Source organism: Haliotis asinina, chromosome 6, assembly GCF_037392515.1.
Source record: "Haliotis asinina isolate JCU_RB_2024 chromosome 6, JCU_Hal_asi_v2, whole genome shotgun sequence".
NCBI lineage: Eukaryota > Metazoa > Mollusca > Gastropoda > Lepetellida > Haliotidae > Haliotis > Haliotis asinina.
The window spans coordinates 36,882,553-36,910,284 of NC_090285.1; the positions used below are offsets into that span (position 1 = coordinate 36,882,553).

Sequence of the window (27,732 nt, forward strand, 5' to 3'; positions counted from 1 at the left end):
AGTCGTGATATGACCTGTCATGCTGTGTCGTGTCATGGCGTGTCATGTTGTCTTGTGGTTTCCTGTCATGCGTTTTAGTGTTATGGCGTGCCATATTGCCATGTGGTTGTCTGTTTTGGAATGTTATATTGTCTTGTGGTTGCCTGTCGTCCCATGTCATGTTCTGGCATGCCGTGTTACCATGTTGTTGCCTGTAATGCTTTGTTGTCTTCTAGCATATCCTGACTTGTGAAGACCCCGGGGTAGAATTGGCCTTCAGCAACCCATGTTTGCCATAAAAGGTGACTATGCTTGTCGTAAGCGGCGACTAATGGGATCGGGTGGTCAGGCTCGTTGACTTGGTTTACACATGTCATCGGTTCCCAGTTGCGCAGATCGATGCTCATGTTGTTGATCACTGGATTGTCTGGTCCAGACCCGATTATTTACAGACCGTTGTCATATAGCTGAAATATTGCTGAGTGCGGCGTAAAACTAAACTCACTCACTCACTCATGTGGTTGCCTGTCATGCTGTGTAGTGTTATGGCGTGTCATACTGCCGTACTATAGCATGCCATGCTTCAGTGAGGTTGCTTGTTAAGCCAGTTATGACTTGTGTTGCCACCAGTCATACTATTATCACCAGTATTTTCTTCAGTGAGAGCAAAGCCAAATAACACTGCGAGCATAAGAAGCTTATACCAAGTCTTTCCCTCTGACCACCCAAGGGGTAATCGTGTGTATGTTTACAACAGAGCATGACAAATACATTGAACTGTGAACTCATAATGTCATATTGAAAGTAGCCAAAGCCTTAACAAGTTATGAGGTACACGGAGTCTGGAAGGTTGAGTCCTATCTGACCTTCGAACCAACACTCTTAGAGTTTACAGAGAAAGTGTCATCTCTAACATTTGACCACTTTCTATATGTCTGTGTATATTCATGGCTTTCGTTCATGGGAGCAGTGCCAACGTATCTCTTCAGATACGTATACAAAGTTGGTGATCAAGAATGCCATTTGTAAGTATTACAAAATAGACACTATTGGTAAAATATAACTCCAAATAGAACATGAGTTACGTTCCAGAGTATATATTTAATACTTTCTTTCTATGTCATATTACCTACATATATCAGTGGTAATGAGCTATGTCAAGTTTTACTGTCAAACATTTATCTATCTTTAAATGACATTTTACAAACTTATGAAAGGAGTTTAATTTGACCCACTGATGTCCCCAGTTCAACCCATACCGAGAATAAAGAGGTTGAAAAACATCAACCCTGTCTTGACCCTAATAAAGAAATAAAACTCTACTAATCCGCCGCCACATACCTGTACTTTTTATGCATCCGACAATAACCCAACCACCAGGTAGACCTTAATCTAATAATCCAATGTTTATACCTTTAATACCGTTATATAATAAAGCGCTCTCAGAATCGAGCACGCCCACACGAGGCTCCCATATGCCCGTTAATAATATATAGGAATGACGAGCAAGTCGATAGGGACACGGTGTGTGACTGCTGGCAAGTATAACGACTGCATGGTACAAGGACCGGGTGTGTTATGGACAGATTTTCTTTGTACCATTGTTCGTAGTCCTTTCAGAGCTGACCCTACTATTTCTCCTCACTAGTCCTGAACGCCGAGCCGCTCATTATTTGCTTTGAAAGGATTCGATCTGCAATTGACAACCAATCCGATTCCCTGTGAAGGCTGCTTTCGATTGCTTCGATCAGTGACGCATGACAGGTCGCTGTTTTTACGTATTTGGGATCTGGCCGTTTGTGAAAATGCTTCAGACATTTCGTGGAGTTTACATGCGATATACCTGACGAGATACTGATGTTAACCATGAATAGTTTTGCTGTAACAAGTTCTCGACTACCGCCAGCCTTCAGAGGTAAGTGTCAACTTTAGCTGGTGTCCTTCATTCAGACACATCAACCAAAACACCGCCAAACAATATTCACATGCTTTGTCAACAACCCCGTACATGCCTAAGTTATTTCGATAAGTCATCAATCAATTTAAAGTTCCCGTACATTTACCAGAGTACACGTTGCTGAAAGCTGTCTAATGCTATCAAGGTAGTTTGTGTGGGTATGTAATATGCGTCAATCGACTCAAGCAAACAGTTTCTTTAGAAAGACTTCGATATGCTATTGATTCTTGTTGTTTCGCCCGATTTCCCGTACAGAATAACAAACACTTTTAATGCTTTGCAAGCCCGTTTCCGTAGCAGAGTTATACACCGAGACCTTACGTAATTCTCTAAATACGCCACGATTTGGATCATAACTCTCCAAATCTCACCGAGCGCTCACTAAAGGAAGCCTAGACGTTACGCGGCCGTTCAGCAAGTAAACGTGTACAGGTATTGTAGTACACATTGCTTATGTTTGTGAAATGTGTTTAAAGGGGCCTTTGGCGGACGTTCAAACCCCACCCTTCCCCAATCCCAATACAATATCCACAGTCAAATATATATGATTGCATGGTTCAAAAGAACAGGAACAAGCGCTTTACCTCGTATCCAAGACCACATGGCCAAGAGGATCCTGCATTGTATCATGCACCTTCAGCACAAAGACGAATGGGACAAATGTCATGTATTGTAAATACATTGAACGGGCAGGTTTCTTTCTCTCTCTCTCTCTCGATAAGCTTAATATGTTAAAGTACCGTGTAGTGTTGGGAATTGGTTAAAAAATAATAATTCAGGATTGGTCCATTACAACGGAGAGTCATCGAAACTAATAGACCCATGAAGGTCCCGGGGAAGAATAGGCCTTCAGCAACCCATGCAGCGATAAAAGGCGACTATGCTTGTTGTAAAAGGCGACTAATGAGATCGGGTGGTCAGGTTGGACTTGGTTGACACATGTCATCGGTTCTCAGTTGCACAGATCGATGCCCATGTTGTTGATCACTGGATTGTCTGGTCCAGACTCGATTGTTTACAGACCGCCGGCATATAGCTGGACAATTGCTGTGTGTGGCGTAAAACTAAACTCACTCACTCACTCAAAACTAATAGGTTAGCACCATTTATCAAATGCTCCTGTTATCTTTGTTATTGTACATACAAACAAAAATAAAGAAAAAAAAGCATTTAGTTTCTTGGTTTTTTGCAAGCATGCACATTTCACATATTTAAAGGTAGACTAGTGTGTTAGTGTATTTAAGATGAATTCAACCATGTCTTGGAATGTAGTGTTTATGACATGTAAGTTTAATGACATAGACAAAACCAACCTTGTGAAAAATATTCTTGATGTAAACAGTTGTTGCAAAATTGTTTGAGTTCCATTATGAGAAAACATGTTCGATTGTATGATCGCCTAGTCACTGCAACCATTTTCGATTATTTCAACCAAGTTGACCGCCACTAGTAAGCCGGGACATATAGTTTTCCACTATCTTTATACAGTGGCTAAACTAAGAAGAAATGGCTTTCATCTCCACTTTTATTGCAGTTACAAAAACATTTAAGTGGATACTGATACTATATCAGTTTCGAAACTTTTCTCACGCCATCATGATGATATATACGTTGGATTTCACACGGCTTTTGACAAAGATGTCTTGAGCTTGTAACTCGGTAATCGCAGACCTTGTTAGTTATGAACGCCATCAAATATACGCCTAGGGGAATTATCAAGTCCCTGCTTTACTTGTTCTATTTTTGAAATTTCAAAAGAAGGCTTTAATCCCGTTTTGAGGAATGTCTGTGATGGTCCTGATACATAAACTACATACTCCTGGGGATAGTCACGAGGCACACCATATTATTGCAAATATTCTTGGGAAATTTAATGACAGTCTATCGATTCTGGACATGCATGCCAGTGAAATATCACGAGCATCGATACAATGACGTTCTTCAACCAAACCAACGAGCTACTACCGTAAGTCGCCTAATGAGTCTTTTACGACTAGAACAGGATGCTGAAAATCCCTTTTTAGGATGCCAAAAACAACTTCCTACCCAGATCTCTAAGTAATTGCAAAATATATTTCAAAATGATTAATATGCAAACAATACTAAAGAAAATTACACAGTTAATTGAAATGAAATCGATTATAAATCCAATCGTGTATGATTAGCAATGCCTATTATCAGTATCAACAAGTTAATGTGATATTTATGCAAAACATTTCAAGTTATTCATAAACTCTTAACTCCGAAGTAAGTGAAGTTACAAAATTGCATAGTTTATTTATTTTTTCATCAGGCCTAAATCTGCGGCTAAATTACGATGTGAGACATACAAATATTCAAGCATCGTGGTAGGTGTAAAAGTGGGGATTATTCATTTGCGTCCTGTGAACGTATCGGTATGTATTAGTCATGTGATGATCATGCATTAGTTGCCTGTTAGTCATGCATTTGTCTCACGTACATGTGTCATGTGATGATCATGCATTAGTTGCCTGTTAGTCATGCATTTGTCTCACGTACATGTGTCATGTGATGATCATGCATTAGTTGCCTGTTAGTCATGCATTTGTCTCACGTACATGTGTCATGTGTTTGTCATGGTTAAGTCATTCGTATAAAGCCAGTTAAGAAATAGAGTACTAGTGCACGACGCGTAATGATAACACGTGGCGTCAGCCAAGGAGCAATGCTACAGGTCCCTTTCTTATAGGTCATTTTAGATCACACTTTGAATTATACTTGTACTCGTAACAAGTACGCTAGAGGCTGTGTCCACGACACATAGAAACTTACAGGTGTATTTGTAATAATAACACATGGAATCTCCCAAGGTGCAGTGCTATAGGCCCCTTTCGTGTAAATCGTTTCAAATCATACTATAAAACATACTTAAACCCGTAACTATACACGTAACTAATACTCTAGAGACTGTGTCCACAATATGTGCAAACTTACGGGTATTTTTGTATGTGTGTTACCGGATAAGCATTTACAGGCATTATTCTATCATTCTTTCGACACAGTATCAACGATGAATTTAGCACTCATCAATATCAAATTAGATATGCACGTTAGTTCCTCTAAGCTTGTCTAAGTAATAATCGAGGCTGTATGTAGTGTAACAGTAAGGTGTTATCAGTGCATTCAGCAATGGCTGAAAAACAGCAACTCATCGCAGTTGTGTATTGGCCTGCCTTTGGATTACATTAGGTCGAAATAATCGCCACAGCTACTCATATTCTTATCTTGATTCAGTCACTGTTTTGTCAGACTTGGCGTTAGCAACCGCGACTTTAGTCACTTGAAAAGTGCCTGCAGGTGTAGGTGTATGTACTGGGAATTGACGCGGGTAAGTGTAGGTGTGTTTCGGGAGGAAAGGTTTTGGGGGTCGGATGGCATCGGGTGTTGACGTAACACATGGTTACCTTTTGCTTGAAAGATAATGAGTTATGAGAACGATCATGCATAAAGCAGACAAGCTTTGTTGCACTACTTGAAATAATACAAGTCCATTCCATGGGACCAAGAGCCGTGGATGGTTCACTATTCTGAGACGTTGCAATTTCTTGTCCGTATATGTAGTTTCACCTCTTTGAACCAAATCGGGAAACATTAGAGATCTATATTGGGGTTTACTTCCCACATTTACCTGAAACACCATTATATAACTGAAACAACATGAAACCTGGGTCACAAACACCGTGGGACCACTGGAGAGATGACCCGTGAAGAACTGTTTAGAATTGGTCTTTGCAACCTACGCTTGTCGTAAGAGGAGACTAACGGGATCAGGCCAGGTGGTCAGGCTCCCTGTCTTGGTTGATACACGTCATCGTATCCCAGTTGCGTAGATCGATGGTCATGCTGTTGATCACTAGATTGTAAGTACTGGTCCAGAATATTTACAACCCGCCGTCATATGGCCGGAATACTGCTGAGAGCGGCGTTAAACAAAAATCAACCAACTATGCAAGAGCAGTCGTTCCCCCGCAACTTGTGTATAACGTGGCGAGGTTGGTGATTCGGGTCAAAGCGAGGACAACGCAATAGCTGGGACTATTTGAGGATTCGAACCAAGCTCGGTTCCTGCACGTCCAAGGATCGCAACTCTGACCCTGCTGAACCAGAATGTGGCCCGCTTGACCATACGAGCTCAGAGTGTCAGTGACAGGTAATTATTGGCTCACCTTTCAGTAATACCCCCTGGCGATAGTTGACGGGGTCAGGTTTTGTTTCCAGTATGCTGACAGTCATTTCACCATGTGTCTGATGTATCTGATAACCCTCTGGCCATAGTGTTATAGAGGGCACATCCGCCCTAAACTGGCATCCGCACACGTTTGGCAGAAACGGTGAACAACAATTATTTATTATTGAATTATTGAATTCTCCTAACGTCAAAGCAGACCAAGTTCACGCCCATACAGAATCTCACTGTATACGAAATATATAATCTAATGGCAAACTGTTATGTATTCACACCTCGAGCCTGACCACCCGACCCCTTTAGTCGCTTCTTACGACAAGCATAAGCGCCATTTATGGTAAGCCAGAGCTGGTGAAGGCCTAATCTACCCCGGTTCTTCACGGGTTGATTCGTTACTTGTGCACACGACCATGATGATGATGATTACGATAATGAAGAAGGAGTAGGGAATTCCATATTCCGAATAATAACAGCGAATAATACAGCATCTAAACTTTACCCCCTTTACATGTTTCACCATACCATTCCAAAATTTTTGGAACATACGATTTAAAAAATCCCACTGAAGTTGCTTTGACGCCCTCTTTAAGAATGAACGTTCTATCGGATCTCATTAAGTTACAAATTATCACAGATGATCGACCCCAGCTACGTTTCTTTGGTTTATATGCATCTAAACCCTCCAAAGTGCATCTCCCCCCCCCCCCCCCCCCCAAAGTGCATCTAAACCCTCCAAAGTTCATCTCTGTGTACCACAGCTGACAGGATCGGGTCTTTTTCACAGGCAGGCAAGCCGATATGTAAAATTACACATCTTACACTCGTGTAATAATATTCCTGATAAATTATGCTATTTCTAAAATTCCTTTGACATCAAGCTGTACCTCCGTTTTACTTCTTCCTCATCGTCTCTGGAATACTGTCTTACAAGCTGTAACTTCGGCTTGTATTGATACGGTCTAACATCAATTTCTCAAATGACACCGGGAACATCTTTCATTGCTTTGGAAAAGATGGACACTGCTAAGTTACAGTCGAAAACATCATCAGCAACATATCATGTGACGTCATGTCACGTGATTTCCCCTTCTGCTCATTAACTGTCGACCCGTGAAGATCCCGGGTAGAATACGCCTTCAGCGACCCATGCTTGCCACAAAAGGTGACTATATTTGTCGTGAGAGGCGACTAACGGGATCGGGTGGTTAGGCTCGCTGACATGGTTGACACATGTCATCGGTTTCCAAATGTGCCGATACCCATGCTGTTGATCACTAGATTGTTTGATTCAGACTTGTTTAATTACAAATCATTTAGGTGGAATATTGCTGAGTGCGGCGAAAACTAAACTCACTCACTCATTAACTGTCAGGTGTTTGCGTATTATGAGCATGTTTTTTGTTTTGCATTTTTATTTTTGAGTGGTGACTTTTGGAATGCCTGTAGCATCTTAAAATAATTCTTTTCGTAAGTAATAATTTACACTCGGAGGTTTCACTCAATCCAGGAAAAGAACTTAAAAGGATCGTTTTAAACTTAATACTCACTACGCTGCAGGTGAAGCATAAACAAATCAGTTGGATCATCCGATTACGAGATTCGTCTTTGACGGCATTGTTCCTACACATGGGACAATTGCGTTTCTGGACGTGTTCGATTCGGTCTCTGTGGACCTGACCCTGCATCCCTAATACCTGCACTTTAGTAAACGCATTTCTATAACGTTACAGTATGTGCAGATGATGAACTTCTCTATCTTGACTTGTACCATATATTTCTGTGGGGTTTTCTTTCACAATTGGCATTCCCTTGCATGTATTTCTGACGTGTGCTGGTACAAGAAACGCTAACCAGCCAACTATTTGGTAGAGATTCGTTAACATGTGAATATGATAGGCAGATCCGCGTACCCTGCTTTTAGCGAAGATATCTTTACTTTGTGAAAATACTTCGCTTTCGTTGACATAATTTTCAAAATTGAAACCAGCAGTTTCAACGTCGATCTGAACAAAACTGTAACTGTAAAACTGACGAGTTTATTTTATATTTACGTTTTTGTTTTCTCCTTCCACTGGAGTTGATAAAACAGGTGAGTGAGTTTAGTTTTCAGCATTATACCAGCAATATTACCAGAAATGGACTTCACATACTTTATCCATTTGAGAATTCGAACCTTGGTCTTCAACGTGACGAGGTAACGTTTTAACCACAAGGCTACCCTACCGCCCCGCAGCTCATTCACTTCAGAAACTGTGCATTGCCATGGCCACACTCATCTTCTAAATGCGATCTTCGGTGATGCATACTTAAGAACGAATTCTGCAACCACATTTTCTCACGTTCAGATACAGTGAATCATACATTCCTGTGATCACACGACACCATTGTTTGACGTCATCGCATTCGGCCTCTTCCAAGGGAGACAAAGGGTGTTACGTCGTGTTAAGTTCACACAGCTGTAGATGTCGCATCTGGTGTACTTCGACCCCCCAATAATTGAGTGTCATCGATTTATTGGTGACACTGGTATCCGTGCAGCCCAAAGCTTCTTTTCTTGTGTTGTAGGGATAGCGGTCATGAATGAGCGAAGAGGAGTTTTGCTTGTGATGTGTTTGTTTCTGTCTTTCTTAAAGCATGGAAGAAAGCAGATACATCTTGGTGGTGGAGTGGCCCTGTGGTGAAGGTGTGTGACTGTGTCCCTCAAGAACTGGGTCAAATACCCATGGGTCCAGTGTGAGAGGGACTTATTTGCTTACAAATGCTGCGTGGTCCGAACAGTCCGTGCAGTTGACATACATCGAGGCTACTACTGGTTCTACTACTATTTTTATTTACACCAACTCTGATATGCAACTCTGATTGTTTGATCAGCATTGTAGAAGTTGCTGAGAGACTGAACGAGTTAAGTTTTACACCGCTTTTTAGCAGTATCATGGCGGGAGCATCAGAAATGGACTTTACATTGTGCCCACGTGGGGAATCGAACCCGGGTCTTCAGTATGAACCAAGAATTAACCATTAAGCTACGCCATCGAACAGAAGTTGGTGAGTCAACAACAAAGCATACAACTCTAACAGATAACAGATTCTCGTTTTCACTCTCAGTTTGATAATGGTAAATCTACACCGAAACGGCAAACGTCAACATGAAGTTGTGATCCATAAAGTTGAATCCTCCAGTCCATACTGCTCTGATGTGTCCTTCTCTAGCCTGAAACGTGAAACTGAATGTTTCCCGTTTGCTGCTCAGGGCGCTTCCAAATGTAACTAGTAATGTGCGAGTTTGCTATAAAAGGTAAAACGTAAAACGTAAATGGAGATAATACATAGAACAGCTCAGTTTCACTATCGCTGTAGTAATTAAGTTCAATACATTTGCATTTTGGTCTCGATAAAACCTCATCAACATTTGAATATATATCGTTCAAAGAAAGTAAAGATAAAGGATTTATAAGATTGCTGAAATGCAAATGATGAAGCCAAGGCAACAGATGATAAAGAGATATTAAGGGAAAATGTGACAATTTAGACCATACCATTTGGAAATGTTTCATCTGTATGGATATATATTACTTTTTCTTATATGTATTGGCATTGGCTAGTGGCATGTTCGTAAAATGGACTATCCCCTACCTTTGTGAATGGTACAGAATATAAACCAGCAAAGACGCAAATGCTAAGAGATTTGATGCTCATTTTCATAAAATATTATTGATTTGTTGGCATTGAACATTTCACAGTGTGTTTCCCCAGAGACAATACATTAACTTGACACGCTTTCGTGTAACTCACTGATCTGTTGATGTTTGATCGCCTTGTTTACATAAGTATGCAATGCTATAAACGATGCACTGAATGCAAATGTTTACAATGTCGACGGATGTTTATGAAGACTCTAGAGTGCACGTAAGACAAAGGCTTTCGTTAGCTCACTGAACAGGATTATCAACAAAGAAAAGGTAAAATCCTTCCAGAGCTGCTGAAACGGTAATGAGTCATACCTGTGATAAGTCATTACAATAACTGAAACTGGATATGATGTTTCAGAGACGCCGCGTTAGCACTTCGTGATTGCGGGTATAGCAATTCTCCCCCAGGCTTTGAAAATGTATATATCTTACCGAACACCTCAGTGTTCGTTTAAAGCATGGATATAAAACTTTTTGTGGCCATCGCTAGATTTTGCAGACAAGAATACAAAGTTAGAGTTATCTCTCATCCATCGATAACGTAAGTTTTACGTTGCAATCAGCTATATGGCGACGGTCTGTAAAAATCGAGTCTGGAACAGATAATCAAGTGATCAACAGTATGAACATCGATCTACGCAAGTGGGATAGTTGAGTTCTGCGAACCTGACCACCAGATCCCATTAGTCTCCTGTTATGACAAGCATGGCTTCCTAAAGATCAATTCCAACCCCGATCTTCACGAGTAATTGATACAAAGAAAAGCATAGAGCACAAATGAATTTGCAACCACACGTCTCCAACTGTGCTTGAAATGTAAATGTGACGGAAAAAGAAAATTGTTCTCAACAAACCAGTGTCGAAGGCACACTTCAGTCGTTTAGCATTGGATTCCGTTTTTCGGTTGGTGAAGTTAAAATAAAAGGAAACGTTTGAACGGAGACCAGTACCACACTTAGCAAGAACTGAAGAGCCATAAACCAGGTCACATTGTCATGCTTCTTTGGCACCATCTATCGCGGACATTGACACAGATACCATTACCATGGTTGAAGTCCTGGTAACTTCAAATCCAATGGCGCCCTGTCCATTGTAAGACATAGGCGGTGCAATTCAAAAGTACCAAGGCACATCGGAGTAGAATGGGCAATTTGTGGACAAGGGACATTCTTCTACTTCATAGTCTTAGAACCTTATCTACCTACATTCCCCAAACGTGTTAATGTTTTATGAACCTTAACTTGATTGTGTCTAATTGTTGTTATAAACAATACCGAATGGTCCTTGGTGGTCATAAGTGGACTTGTTGTTTTTATTACTTCAGCGCATTTGTTCATTTATTCGACGTCTGAGATGAGTGTCAATGGACCCATGCTGTTCATGCTAACCGGTCTCCTAGGATTATTGATTATCGATTATTGATCGCTGATGTGGGACATGTTTTGCCTTCAGTATCACCTTCTTGTATTCCATAGCGTTGGCTAATACTTATGTTTGTTCATGTATTGAGAACTGTTTTAATGCATGGTGATGCGCATTACATTACAGTCTGTGACGACCCTGTGTAAAAACTTGTTTGTAGCAACCCATGCTTTTTGTATCAAGTGAGGAAAGGAATCGGGTGATCAGGCTAGAACACCAACATATCCCTAGGGGGATCCTAAAGGTTGGTGCCCATGTCAGTTACTGAATAGTCAGTTCCATGTCACAGTCGTACAGCATTGATGAGAGCATACTTCAAACAAATGAAAATATTAAACTCGAACACCCTCAATTAATGGTAACGACATAATATTGAGTTATCCGTCGTTCGAGAAAACAGTGGAGTTTTTTCCGTCTTCTTGTCTGTAACCATATAATGAGTTACTTTAAATATACATCTATCGGAGGGTGATATGAGTTCTGATGCATGACTGGTTGTTGCAGGCGATGCGGTATGTCGCTTTCTCCCATACAAACAAAATTGGTCAAAGAAGACTCCTTGCCGTAGCCCCATTAACTAGAGTAATCGGATCATTACTGTGGGCTACTAATAAGCGTTTGTCCTGAGAGCGGAAAGTCAGTGTGCTGATCCCAGGATGCATTACGCCAAAACATCTTAAAATATGGGACTTGATGTTGCCCTGTCTGACGCTCAGCATTTAGGGGATTAAATTTGTCTTGGTGTACCTATACACTTTTCATCCGCCATCCCATAACGCAAACAAAACAAATCTGGTTTTTTTATATCGGTTATCCCTATTTCATGACCAGTAATTCTCACCGCATTTTTGTGTTCATTCTCTAAACAACTATTATTTCAGTTATTTGCATATATGCAGAATACACACATACATTCTGTGCATGCTTTTGATCATAGTGATTTTGGTTTAGCCCCTTTCATATGTTTAGACCCTAAACACGTTTAAGTGGAACACACCAAATGAGTATTCCGTTTAAGATTCAGTCGAGAACATACTACAGTGTACAGTGTATTCCGTTTAAGATTAGAAAACATTCGTGAACATACTAGTACAATGTACCTTGTATTCCGTTTAAGATTTGAAAATATTCGAGAGCATGCTACAATGTACCGTGGTGCATGTGGCACCACATATCATACAACGTAGGCCCCTTGTATGGTCTGGGGCATGTCTGTTCATTATGATGCATAGACGAAGGTGTTGATTCCAGCGCACAGAAGTTTGCATACAGTTCGTTCCGACTTAAGTAAAACTGATTTTCTGTTCAAAAGCATTTGCTGGTTTCTTTGTTGCGTTTTGTTTGTTATGTTTGGGTGCATACCTGAAAGTGTATCGGGGAAATAACGTGTGCAGAAGCGATGAAGATTATGAGGTAAAAGCACCTATTTCCTGCACGTACGTGTAGAAGAATAGAAATATGTTCTATAACAAACTGAATGCAGATTATCCGGCACGAATAACATTTGCTAACGGCAGAAATATTGACCGAGCTCTCAGAAGGAGGTTAAACATGGATCGAGGGTGTATTGAAACTGATTTCCACTGGACCAATGTTCACAGGCATATTGATTTTATAATTTTAAGAAATGCGAAATTCTTTCCATTCAGGGACTGATCATAATTTACGTCTGCTAATGTGTGGGAGAGGATACAGGTCAGACATTCTCTGCGCTTACCAGTAATTAACATGCAAGCAAATTTGGGGAAGGGTGGAAGTAACGAAATTTGTACACACGACAAGGGAGAGTGGAGGTGGGTTCTTACTCCGCACGTTTTTTTTTAAAAATTATTTTTGTTTGTTTTGGTTTTTTTGTATTTGTTTGTTTTTTGTTGCTGTTTTTGTTTTGTTTTTTGGCCGTTGATTTTGTTTTGTTGTTTTTGCTGCTGCTGTTGTTGTTGAATTGGTTTTGTTGGGGTGGGGGTGATGACGGGGGAGGGGGAGATCGATACTCATTCACATTGCCACTCGTACATGCCACCCTTAGCCATATATTATGAACGATACCTTCCCTTAACCCTTCTGTTAGAGATATGCTTTACGCCAGTATGGTAACAGCAAACATTTTCAAGCTCGTCCAAGTTCATCTGGCCGAAGTGCAGATTAGTCTTGTTGGTTTTTTTGATCGACCCGTTTCCTGCATGATATCGACCCAGGTGAGGGGCAATTACGGGCGGGTAGGAGACATATTTTATTGAGATGCTATCACAAGCCCGGCAGACGTAAAGTAAACAACACAAATAGACTGAGCCACAATGACAAACGCATTGTGATTCATTGATTAAATATTGAACTGTTGATCCGGTAGCCGCGCGACAGAATTAGAAAAACAGAATTGCTGAAACGGATACGGATCGGGTACATCATCTGGTATTCCTGCACGTGCCCCGTATTTAACTCCCGGGCAACTTCCGCCATGTTTTGTATGCTCCTAAAACAAAACTTGTATTAATCAGGTTTTTTATCAATAGATGTAAAAATGGACTGAAGAAAGGGATTGTTTTAAGTCGCTTTTAGCAATAGTCCAGCAACATTTTGGAGGAAGAAACTACCCGGTGATTTCACATATTATCATCTCTCATGGTGGGAATCGAGCTCAGACCTGTTACAAACAGTATATGATGTCTGCTACAATGAGATGCATGTGATTAGGGAGGGTGTAGGAGATAAGCATACTGTGTTGGAAAATCAGAGATATATAACAAAATTATAGTAGCTCTAAATTCGATTTAAAACCGAACCGCGTTATTAGTTTCGTCTTGAAAAAATACAATCCATGTTGGAAAATCAGGGGGATAGATAGTGATTATATGGTCCGTGTCGTGTTATCAGTTCGGAGGAGATGCGTGTCGTGTTATCATTTGGGAGGAGACGTTCCGTGTCGTCGTGTTATCATTTCCTTATCATTGTTATATATGTATATGTACTACTGTAAGCTCGGGACCCGTGAAGGTCCCGGGGTAGAATAGGCCTTCAGCAACCCATGCTTGCCACAAAAGGCAACTATGCTTGTCGTAAGAGGCGACTAACGGGATCGAGTGGTCAGGCTCGCTGACTTGGTTGACACATGTCATCGGTTCCCAATTGCGCAGATCGATGCTCATGTTGTTGATCACTGGATTGTCTGGTCCAGGCTCGATTATTTACAGACCGCCGCCATATAGCTGAAATATTGCTGAGTGCGGCGTAAAACTAAACTCACTCACTCGCTCAACTGTAAGCTCGGTATTCTCATCACTATATATACATACCTCTGAATGACCTTAATTAACCAATCACAATCCAGTACTGAATTTACTTAATCCATTTAACTGAAGTCGAATCTGTGTTTTGAAAGGTTATATTCTTAGTGCAAATGGAAATTAAAACTATATTTCCATTCTAAAATTAACGCCCTGTCTTATAGAATATGTAAATATTGTATGTGCTTTGCACTATGATATTTTACACGGCGCTGTCTAAAAATATGACAAAAGGAATATATTGAGTTAATATACTGTAAATGTTTTCAGATTCAAGATGATCAAATTCCATGCGTGACAGACAACGTGCCTTCAAAATTCAAAAGACTCGCTGATATCAACAAAGACTAACTTGGCACGAAATCGATCGCAAGCTACAAGTTACCGATCTCCAAGACGAAAATCGATAGGACTCATGTCAAAACACCGCGCAGTAAACATATTCTCTGTTTAACAGGCCCGCGACCTACTGTAGGGCACCTATAACTACTGCCAACAGAGCAATAGGCACATGTCTATTTCAGTAGCCACGTGTAGTCGGATATGTGTGACGTGTGTCTATTGTCTGTTCATTGCTATTGACATAGTGGTTTATGGAAGGACAAAGATGTGTTTTGTTCGAAGTGCATTGTGATTGACAATGTAGGTCAGTGGTTCTGTCTTTGACATCAAGAATAATCATGTACATGTACAATCAAAGCATGTACATGTGGTGTGTAGGAAATGGTTTCCAGAGTCTGCTAGCCAATCTATGACTGAAAGGTGTTTATCCACAAAATGTATCACTAGCCCGATACTTAACTGTAGAACGCAAAAGGTCACGAAAAGGTTAAATACGATAAAACAAATAAGAAAAGACATGTCTGACTTTCTGAAATAGTTTGTTTACACACACATAAGTCACCATTAAGCTATTGATATGGTGACCATTTTTATCAGACCATAATCGTGCATGATTTAAAAGTTGGAGAGAGTGATATCTTTACAAAGGATCCCATGCAAACTCTCTAGTCTGTCACGAGATTTACTGGCCCGACTGGGTGTTTACTATCCACGGGCTAGCGGGCCCTTTTCCTTTCCCAATCCTCATTATAAGGTCGTATATATTCAACTCACAAATATATTTACCAGTTTTTAATTCCTCGTGAAATTTGAAGCCTCTTAATATCATTCAACGTCATTCTAGGCAAAGCAACATGGTTGCCAATGTTCCCCGAAAATGGACTTCGTATATATCGACACAATATGGAATCATCATTCACGGCGTTATATGGTGTATGTTTGGAATGTACACATCGTGTGTACATTGAATTTTAAAAATGCCATTTAGTGATCACTGAAACACGGTTTTGTCGAATCACCAGTAATTAATCGATTCGGCTGAAATCTCACATACACACATGTAAACGAAGTAAGCATTCCGCCATACTGGATATTGTTTACAACATTGGTTTCGACATATGCTTTTACTTTTCATGTCTTTTGGAAATGTGCATGATATGAGAAATAAGTAAACCCAAAATGAAGCTTAAGGAGTGAGTATGATTTTACGCCGCCTTTATTTCCCCAAATATCACGTCAGAAGCTACGGTCACCACAATTTGATTTGACCCATACCCATAAGGAGAGTTAAGCCTGTATCCACGAGGCTACTCTTAGCCCTCATATGATTTTAAGTGTATCCCCCAATTCTACTTTCAAAATGGTAACGTTTATAGTAACATCGAGTGGATTAACGAATTTTGCCAGAACCAGAATATTGATTCATTCTCAGCATTCTTTTCTCCGGATAAAGAAAAATCCAAAGTGTGGAAATCACAAATACGCCCTACGCTGAGTGACAGCATTTCTGAAGGTCAAAACAACGCATATGACAATGGTAGCTAAAATGTAAACAATCAAACGAACAAAGATCGTGATAACGAGAAATGTATAATTATGCTATGGTAACATATTTGATATTTGTAATGTTCTCGACATGTGTATAGTTATTGTGCTCCGTTTTCCGTCCTGCCGTTAACAAGCAGGCATTCACTCCATCTTGAGTGGCTCCCCAACTCTCAGGACCATCCTCCAAACCAATGGCCGTAACCTACTCTCCAAAAAGCAACCCCCAAAAGAGTGATCTACAAGATTAATTGTGAATGTGGTGACTCATATATTGGTGAAACCTCCCGCCCAATTGATATCCGCTCAAAAGAATATATAACCTCAACAGCCAAAGAGACAGCAAATCAGCCCTCCACGATCACCAACAGAAATTTCCTACCCATCAAATCACGTCTTACAACTTCGAAATCCCTTCAACCAAGACGCAAGACTTCACAAAAAGAAAGAAAACTATTGGAAGTCATCGAAATCCTTAATATATTTAATAGTTAGTATTAATCCGCTGTTTGTCAAACCATACTACGTACATGTGCTTCTCATCATCTGGCTGTATTCCCTCTTAGCTTGATAACGATGTAAGAACCTACATTGAAACGTCGCTGTATGCAATAGATACAACATCCATAAAGTTGTATGTTTCATTTTTGAGTCACCAACTTGTAGAATGCCAATCAAAGAATCAGATGTATTTTAGTTATTTTCAGATATGAGTTCAACAAAGCTAACGGAATGTGATGTCAGTTACGTTTCAAAGAACATGAGATAACTTAGAACTGTTGTGTTGAAATGGAGAATGTGCTATTTATCCAATAAAGTTAGAATAGGAAACCCATAAAGTCTATATTCCTTGGTGAAGGTGAGCTTCTGTAGCTATGGAATTCATTTAGGTCAACCTGCTCTGACGGATGGTTGACTCCCATCCACAAGACCACTATATATCGAGGAACAGTTTTTGGTTGTCGGCATCCTTCTTATGAGGAACACAGCGTCTCAAAGTATTGTACGAGCTCGTATATCCTTCATCAGTGTATTGATTATTTAATCGTAGCATCAATTATTTCTCATGGTTTGGATCAATAATTTCCGCGTTATTGACATGTGTTTAATGTAATGATGGCTTTGAACGGCATTTAAGGTTCTATTTCGTGTCAGAAAAAGACGTGACGATACCCAACTGTTACGCGGATGGAAGACTTTTGACACAAACGGGCATGTAATGGTGATCATAGTCTGGAATTCGAACAAACTTTAGCAGATCCTGGTAGATTAAGGGACGCTACTGCACACGGTGCCATTCTTAATTCAACGTGTCTGATACCTTGTTTCCGGAGTTGCCGAGGTTCCCCAGCAACCTGGTCGTTAGAGGCGAACAAATGAAGCATGTGACCATCTTGTTTGATTGACTGTCAACATGCACCGACGATGTGAATTATTGCTCCCAATGTCAATCAGTCATTTGACTTTTATAGACATTTAACCCCCTCACATGGGGAAGATCGTTTAAAAACAGTGAACTGCCTTGTATACGAAATATGGTTTACAGTTGGTGAAATGCCTTGTGTGGGGAAGATCGTTTGTAGTCAGTTAACGTCCTTGCCTGAAGAATGTCCTAAATAATCCGTTTATATCCGTTTATTGTCAGTTAACTCCCTTGTAGTCTTTTTAAAAAATAGTCAGTTAACCTCATTGTCTCGGGAAGGTCCTCAAGGCAAATACCTCCCTTGTCTGAGATTCTAATAAAAGTTAGCAGATCCTGAATCGGCTAAGGGACGCTACTCTACGGTGCCACATTCATCCCCATCGTTTCTGATCAAGTTGCCGAGGTTATTCTAGTTCTCTAGGAACATTGTTGGTCGTTAGAGGAAGCTCTGTTGCTGAGAAAATTACAACTTGAAATAAAATGTATCAGATGTCACAGCGAAATATGTTTGAAACGTATTATATATTGGCTAGTGGCCTCTCTGTTAAATATATGATTGACTGATTGATAACGGTGAATAAATGAATCAGATGGCCTTCTTGTTTAATTGACTGTCAACCTGCGTCGGCAACGTGAATTATTGCACATAATATTAATCAATGAATTGTCTGATCCAGACCCGACAATTTACACACACTGCACATTTTGCTGAAATAAAGGTGAGTGCGGCATTCAAAAACAACCAGAACATAACTAGCCCTGTCGCTTCTCCTTGAAGGCACCAACATACTTGAGTTATAACACCCTTGATGTCTTAGGTAAACACAATATTCCATACACAAACTGCTCGTTGTTTATTGATTACATGAATGCAATTATTGTAACTGGTCCCCTCGAGAAATCGATATTTATCAGAGACAGCAGGGACATGCTCTTGACATGAGTGATGGGCGCTTCTGTTGGAGGAGACGGTGCTATACGTCACAATGGTCCTCTCTCCACCATCGCAGTACGGCTTGTATTTTTTGGAAATACATTTTTCTCATACGATATTTGCCGTGCAAATCCAGATTAGAATTGATTCACTTCATCCCTGAGTGAGTGAGTGAGTGAGTGAGTTACTTTTTAACGTCACATCGGCAATATTTCAGCCACATTGTGACGAGAACATTTAACACTAAAATGGGATGTATGTGTATTGTAAAAAACCTGTCGACAAAGGGTAGTAAAACAACTAGAATGTCACAGTTAGAATTAAAACTAGCGAGGAAAGTTAAAACTGATATCACTATTTGGACAATACAATATAAAAAAGCGCTATTGATCGCCAACAAAAGAAGGTAGGTCACCATACTAGGGACCATGGAGATTTTTATGCCGTACTCGGCAATATTCCAGCTATATGGCGACGGTCTGTAAATAACCGAGTCTTGACCAGACAATCCAGTAATCAACAGCAACAGCATCGACCTGCGCAATTGGGAACCGATGACGTGTGTCAACCAAGTGCGCAAGCCTGGTCACCCGATCCCGTTAGCCTGTCGACAAGTCTGTCGTAAGAGGCGACTAATGGGATCGGGTGGTCAGGCTCGCTGACTTGATTGACACATGTCATAAGAGGCGACAAATTCGAGGGTGGTGAGGGTTGTCGTAAGAGGCGACTAACGGGATCGGGTGGTCAGGTTGACTAGCTTGGTTGACACTTGTCATCGTATCCCAATTGCACAGATTGATGCTTATGTGGATGATCACTCGGTTATTTGTAGACCACCGCCATATAGCTTGAATATTGATGAGTGCAGCTTAAAACTCACTCACTCACTATTTGCCGTATTCCTGTAACCACATCCGTCAGAAGAATATATTGGTATCTGGGTGATTTTAGGTCGCTTCAACCAATTTTATTTTTCAAAGCGACAATATCTGTTTTAAACACAATTGATCACTAATGGGCATCAGCGCCCAGAAATGAGGCTTATCTGAAGGCTGACTGAACTGTTCTATCAACAGTGTCCATTGCGAGTTACATCCCTTGTATGTAACAATCCGACTGTCATATTACATGCATTTTCGTCTGACAAAAAGATCCGTCAAGAATATCTAATAAATTGTCAGGGGATTTTACCTCTCAAAGTGCATCGAATTACATGAAAAATACATTAAAATGTTTGGGGATATCTGTCGACGCCCATTTGCGGTATACAAGTTCTCCAAATTCTTCAAACAACTGAAATATGCATGACTAGTATGACTTGAATTTCGTGTGGATATTTTGATTGATTACATAGATTCGTTTGTCCGGACAGAAATTAGCGCAAAACACTGAAATTACAGAAATGTTCAGTCTTTCTTCACCTGACGAAAGAACAAGAATTACCCAGTCCATGTTGCCTTCAGGAAACAGCGTTACCTCTGAGTAAAGAAAAACAAGAAGTTGTCATCCATAAAACGTGTCGTGCATATACGTTCGTCCAACTTCTAAATGTCTTTCAAGAACTTTTCTATGTATATTTCGTTCTCTTCCTTTCTCTCTCGAGGCCTTTACAGTCTTTACAATCTCTGTTGTTTCTTGGAGATGTGATATAGCTGGAATCACTTTTACCATCTGCCAACAATACAATTCTTTCGCTTACTAAAAGTGGTATTTTTTGGCGTATGGAACCTTTTAACTTGCCTAAAACTTTATTTCAAGCCATACAAATCTACGTTTAACAAGCTTTTCATTAATGATTAAAAACAAATAATTCATCATAAGTGATAAATGGTCGCCGGCAACTGAATTTAGTCACATCATGGCGTGTGTAGAAGATGCTCGTTACCCTCAGATCTAGGAGGAATCATTCTTGGCTTGTGTTCACCATGCCGCAGAGTGACTTTATCCAATTGGTAAGCGTTCATCGCACTGGGCTGATTCATCAGGATTAAGCTGGCATATGGCTTTAAAGCGGCGTAAAAGCCTACGATATATACTGAACAGCAAAAGATACGCAATTTTCGACAAAAATGAAATCTCATACAAATAAGAGTTCATGTTTATGTCTTCTATTTAGAAACTTGGCAAACTCGAACTTGGCAGGTCGAAGAGAGTGATATATTTACAAGATGACCATATGGAAATTCACAGCCAGTGACTGTGGAGATTTACTGGCCCGACTGGATTTATACTAGCCGTAGGCTGGCGGGTCAGTGACTATTTTGCACACTGGTACGTGTGTGCGTGAGAACGCGCATATACGTGTATGCGTGTACAGGTGTATGCATGTCCATGTATGGATACTTCCAACTAGTCTTTGATTATCCTCTTCTCCCTGTCTTCTTGTTGCAGATGCCGTTCTCCTCCTCCTACTATGCATACAGTGTGCATCATCAACAAGTAAGTACCAACATACGAAGTTTGAAAGCAAACGAGCCATAATGTAACGTTAGATGTTCGAAATACAGCAGCAACGAAACTCGGAAGCACCAAAAAGTAGCCATGTTGAGACAAGGTTATTATCAACCACACATCGTCGTAACGACGACTAACCGATAAGAATGTCAGTACGAAGTTATGAAGTTTTTGTCCTAGTCCCGACCTAATATATATCATTTACCTGAATATGTTGTTCAGATATTGCCACACTATTGTAAAACGCAATCATATTACTTTGAAAATACCATCGCACGCTCTCACGGCAATGGCGAATGACAATTGCACATCAATGCCAGTTTGCACTAAGACGGAACTTAGTTGAAATGCGTATTGACCATGTTAGACACGTGGTAACAATGAAAACAAGAGCGGTTTTATTTATTTATTTATTTATTTATTTATTTATTTATTTATTTATTTATTTATTTATTTATTTATTTATTTATTTATTTATTTATTCAAATAATGGAAAGAATATCATTATGCCATTAAATAGAGAATTTCACCCACGAGACTTCAGATGTCAGATGTGTCCAGATGAGTTGCTAATAATTAGAAAAATATGAGGCGTGTATAGTAAGCTGTTATTTCCGGGATGAAATGATAGAAGACGAGTTGATGCGAAACATACCTGAAGTGTGCCGAGAGACTTCGAGGATAGAATTAACACGTGTACACACGAAAATTGAACTGCACTGCAAGATTACAAATGTAATCCTAACGTTACAACACTGAACACAAAACACCTCCATCGAATTACCATTCTAGCTCATTTCATTTTTGCCAACATTAACTGAACATATCTTTATGATTATTGTTAATCTTCTCGCAACCTGTGAAGATCCTTCGGCAACCCATACATGCCGTAAAAGACGACCAACTGGATTTGACACAGATCAGCCCATGATGATAGCGTAGATCGATACCCATGCAGTTTGATCACTTGATCCATTATTTGAAGACCAACGGCATATAGATCCCGTTAGTCGCCTCTTACGACAAGCATAGTTGCCTTTTATGGCAAGCATGGGCTGCTGAAGGCCTATTCTACCCGGATCTTCACGGGTCTAGGCAGTAGTAGGTTGTGTCTTGCGTGTAAGCAGAAAAACATTTCAGCTTCAGCAGCAGGGAGTTCCGTGAGAAAATGACATAGAAATGACATGCAAAGACTTGTGATGTACGTCCATTAAAGCACTGATTTAACAGGCCCATTTCTGATATGTTTCGCTTTTACCTTTACAGACTGTGGGGGGTTCCAGACAATAGTTGGGGCAGCTGTAGGCGAGATCACAAGCCCTAACTATCCCAACGCCTACCCAAACTTTACCCGGTGCATCTGGACATTTCAAGCTACGGCGGAGTACCGGGTACTGCTGACCATAAACTTCCAGGGCCAACAGGAAGGGAATGTCTGCCATGACTACATTGAGGTAAACATCGTTGCTTGAGATGAGATGAAATGGGGTAGAGCATCGCACTTAATAATGTTTCACGTATATGATAATGCTAGCCCACTGAGATACCATGCCACACATACTGAGCCGACCGGTCCTTGTTGTGCCAGTTAATGCCGAGCTCCACTCAGGGACCAACAAGTACCATAATTATCTTAACGTCTTTTGGGGCTTGAACCCGGGAGCGTCAGCTCTCTGTAACCACAACACCACGGAGGCAGCCCATCACAGCTTGAAGTGGGAAAGGGAGGGAGTGGTGTCCAGGTCTTTTGTGATAATTTATCACAGTTGTTGGGGCACGGGTAACTGTCGTCTTTGATGTGCAGAATTGTCGCTCTTGGGCACAATAGACAGTAGTGGATCATAGTCTCGACTCCCGGCTAGAGTCGACTACGTCGCCAAGCTAACTTACTGCTCAACCCTACTCAATGAAACATTTTTTGCGAATCCTAGCATACAAGTTCATGGAAGGCTTTACACACACACACACACACACACACACACACACACACACACACACACACACACACACACACACACACACACACACACACACACACACACACACACACACACACACACACACACACACACACACACACACACACACACACACACACACACACACACACACACACACACACACACACACACACACACCACTTTAATTCGACACAAAAAATTATAAAACAAGGACAACCTTTAAGGATGAACAACTGCTTTGTTCAGGTGGTTTGACAACGATACAAAATTCTGTATGGAACGTACAGCTTCTAAAACTACCACCCAAAGAAAAAAAAGAAGAACGTTGTTCTTTTAACATAGATGAAATTGTCCCATTACAGATCCGTGATGGTAGCGCCAACTCCGACGTTCTGCTCACGTCCTGTGGTACTCTGACGTCACATAACGTGACGTCAACGGCCCGATGGCTGCGGATCCTGTTTTATAGCGATGGGAGCGTTGGGACTCAAGGTCTCCAAGCCTCGTATTCACAGATATATGCAGGTAAGGCCACTGAATGAAGTTCCCGGTGGAGTAAATGTATTGATGAGTGCGTGGTCATTATTGAAGGCATAGGCTCAGATTCTGCAGGGGCCAAATGGTTAAAGCGTTCTATCATCAAGCAACAGTCCCGGGTTCTATGGATCATGAATGTGTGAAGATCACTGTTCGTGTAAATGTGGTGTAAAATCTCCTCACACACTAATTTTTTCGCTCACACGTTTTATTCCATTATATAAGGAGTGATGAGGATTTTGCTTATGATACTATGGTATCGAAGTTGACAAAAAACAGAACAAACAATGACTGAATAAAACATATAAAAATATGCTGCCTGTCTATAGTGGCGTTTTTTCCCCAAACGTTCCATTCATGATATTGATTTGTTTCTGTTTCCGATTTTCTGTTTCATTTTAGACTTGTTTCTCCACAGGTCCCGTTATAAACAACATATCATCACCAATACCTGGTATGTAGTCCACAGTACTTGATTATCGCCAATACACAGCACTCAGTATGCAATCCACATGTCATATCACCATTATACGATGTCGGATACGCAACCAACAGTTCTTGATAATGTCATATCACGATTACACGATATCTGACAAATAATCCACAGTTCTTGATAGTGTCATATCATGATTACACAAAATCTGGTATGTAATCCACAATTCTTGATAATGTCATACCACGAGTACACGATATCTGATAAATAATCCACAGGTCTTGATAATGCCATATCGCCATTTCACAATACTCTTTATATACTCAATATTGCTTCATAATGGCATATCACATACCAAGATGTGAAGCTGCTATTCACGTGTAGTCATGGTAACACAAATCATGTAAACATCACATAAAGCAGGGATAGGCTCTCTGCATAAAATTACGTATTTCTTATTCATATGAATAAACCGTTTGAGGAATTACGCGGGCACCCATGGCGCCCTCAAGTCGAGGACCTTTTTTATGCATTCATGTAATGGATTGACAAGCTGAAGCTCGATTACACGACACTCACGAGGACAACTGTATGGGGTAGTTATCTAGTGGCTGTATCTGTAGATATTCCCAGTCAGATTCAATTCTGAGTATTATGCTGGGGGTTGGACGGCGCGCATGCGCTACATAGATTCTTATACGTGTTGTGACTTTTTCACAGCTAGGAGCAAGTACGGCCTTATCAGGGATTAGATTCCAGCCCTTTATTGTCTTTGGGCAAAAGATTGACTCAGTATCTCTGTGTAACACTGCATATGTTTAAAGTTGAGTGTATAATGTTTCCTAGTTCTGATAGTGTTGGGGATCAGAGTTTGATCTTTTGGTATTGCCGCTGGCCCATTCACTATCTTGTATAGCAGTACAGGCAGTGTGACAGTATGCAAAATTATAACGTCATAATCACTTACAACTGATGATACTTCAAACGGCGGGGCAGTCAAATGTTTAAAGCCATTCCTGGTGCCCCTCGCAGAGATATTGTTGAATACAAGCGGCATAAAACAAACTAGTCTCAATCATTCCATGCTATCGTCTGATGGATTTTCAAACCGAGGCACGATCATATGACACCCACTAATGCCACAGCTTGTGTTGATTCCTACAGTGATGGAGTATTGTATCACATCATGTATTGTTTCTATTTCTCGTGCTCTTTCTAATGTTGCATTATCTGATTGCTTCTTGCATCTGTTGTTTCAGAGTGTCGAACTCACGAGTACCTCTGTTCAAATAAAGAATGCATCAGCATGTCCTATCGTTGTGATGGGTACTTCGACTGCGGGTGCGCTGACGGTGGTTGTGACGAGGATGGATGTGGGGGCATATCTATGAGTGAGGCATTTTACAAACATTATTTTATACATTACTGAAATTACACAAACTGTTGTGCCTCTTGTCTTTTTAATTTGTAATGAAAACTTATTGTCATCACAATGTATCGATCCAGCTACGTCCCGGGTCCCACAGTATGATTCAACATTCAGCATTCAGCAACCCATGCTTGCCATGAAAGGTGACTATGCTTGTCGTAAGAAGCGACTAACGGGATCGGGTGGTCAGGCTCGCTGACTTGGTTGACACATGTTGGTTCCGAATCACGCAGATCGATGGTCATGTTGTTGGTCACTGGATTGTCTGGTTCAGATTCGATTATTTACAGACCACCGCCATATGGCTGGAATATTGCCTAGTGCGGCTTAAAACAACTCACTCACTCTTAAGTCAATCACTGGATCGTCTGGCCCAAACTCGAATATTTATAGACCGCTGTCATACAGCCGTGATATATACGACTCCATATAACTCATTGTTTTGCTTGTATGTTCCACTGATCTCTTCGACTGTTTTAGACCCGTGAAGATCTTACAATTGAGCAACCCATGATTGTCGTAAAAGGCGACTAACGGCATCGGGTCGTCATGTCACACTGACTTGGTTGACACGTCACCGTATCCCAATTGTGTGATGTCCGCGCTGTTGATCACTGGATTGTCGGGTTCAGACTCGATCATTTGAAGAAGGCTGACACATAGCTGGAATATTGCTGAGTGCGGCTTTAAACAATCAACCAATCAAACAACTTTGACTGCTTTAATCCTTCACGGATTAACGTATTTCCTGTATATTTCAGGTTATCCCGCTCGGATCGCAATGGGAATAGGCATTGGGATTGGCATGTTCGTGTCGGTGTGCATGCTCGCTTTATTCATTGAGAGAAGACACAATTGGGCAAAGTTGAAACGGGAAAAAAATGAAAAAAATAAGAACAAGCGCAAGAAGTAGCAATACTGGCGGCGAATTGGAATATATGGCATCAATGCATTTTTAGTCTTGGTTGAGAAACTGTGCGAGTGAGTATGGTTTTACGCTGCTTTTAGCAATATTCCAGCAACCTCACGGCGCGAGACACTAGGAATGGGCTTCATACATTGTTATCATGTCGAGGATCGAACCCGAGTCTTCAACATGGCGAGCGAATGGTTTAATCACTAATTTACATGCTTGTCGTAAGAGGCGAGTAACGGGATCGGGTGGTCAGGTTGATGACTTGGTTGGTACGTTACCGTATTTCATTTGCGTGGTTCGATGCTCATGCTGTTGATCACTGGATTTTCTTGTCCAGACTCGATTATTTACATACCGCCGCCATATAGCTGCAATATTTCTGGATACGGCGTAAAACAACAACAAACAAACAAAGACACACATAGTTCATGCTTTTGGAATAAACCAACCTAAAAGACAACAGCACACGTACGGCTGATGACAATAGTTGGGGTGGAAGCGGCACTTGTCAAGATCACCTGAAGAAAACACGCACACATGATCTGCATTTGGACTGCGTCACATTCAGCTGAAATTCACCCTCTGAAAACATGCACACGAAACGCTCGCAGTCACCAAAAGCGCTTTTCACATGTTTTGAATGTTCGTGCTTTGAATGCCAAAAGAATGTGACAAACATGCATTACTGCAGCTGATGTAGTAAAATAAATAATCCTAAGCAAAGACCAATTTCTATCACCCTTGTATATTGTGTTATCGTAGATTTTGTATCGAAAATTTCCTTAGCTAATAAAGTTACAAATATACGTATAATATTAGAAATTTGCACAAGAGTTGAAATTTTCAGCACATTCCACTAGACATTCTGCTCTTTCAAACATATTCACCATGTTGCACTTGATAATGTTTTTTCTGCTACCTGACCTATGCAGATTTGTTTTATATTCATTTGTAAATAAAGCATCCCATTGAACGTTTTGGTGATATCATTTTCTGCAGTAGACTGTTAAAAGAAGAGAGGATTTTATGACGCTTTAGTCAATGTTATCTAAAACGGAAAGAGCCAGGGAACTTGAAATATTTGTTGAACGGTCCTCCATTAAAAATATTAATGAATTATTAGTCTGTTTGGGTCAAAATGATACCGATGAATCATAATCTATCTCCAGATCGGTTCGTGATCGAACGTTCTTTTCATCGAACGTTTGTAATGAAAACATCTG

General features: G+C 40.6%; 1 protein-coding gene across 1 annotated transcript; it reads left to right on the forward strand.

Moving 5' to 3' along the window:
• The first annotated feature begins 1,463 nt into the window (after nucleotides 1-1,463).
• On the forward strand, nucleotides 1,464-27,482 carry LOC137287009 (membrane frizzled-related protein-like). Its single transcript, XM_067819088.1, has 7 exons — nucleotides 1,464-1,894; nucleotides 21,171-21,218; nucleotides 22,500-22,687; nucleotides 23,557-23,719; nucleotides 24,150-24,185; nucleotides 25,424-25,555; nucleotides 26,355-27,482. Exons 1-7 carry the CDS (start codon nucleotides 1,837-1,839, stop codon nucleotides 26,504-26,506), a joined length of 777 nt encoding a protein of 258 aa, XP_067675189.1. The 5' UTR covers nucleotides 1,464-1,836; the 3' UTR covers nucleotides 26,507-27,482.
• Nucleotides 27,483-27,732: the final 250 nt, after the last annotated feature.

Bases quoted from the DNA above. Each gene is read 5' to 3' on its own strand.
- LOC137287009 (XM_067819088.1), top strand. From the start codon at position 1,837: ATGTTAACCATGAATAGTTTTGCTGTAACAAGTTCTCGACTACCGCCA. The intron at 21,219-22,499 runs GTAAGTACCAAC...TTACCTTTACAG, and splicing joins ACAGTGTGCATCATCAACAA to ACTGTGGGGGGTTCCAGACA. The intron at 25,556-26,354 runs GTGAGGCATTTT...TGTATATTTCAG, and splicing joins ATGTGGGGGCATATCTATGA to GTTATCCCGCTCGGATCGCA.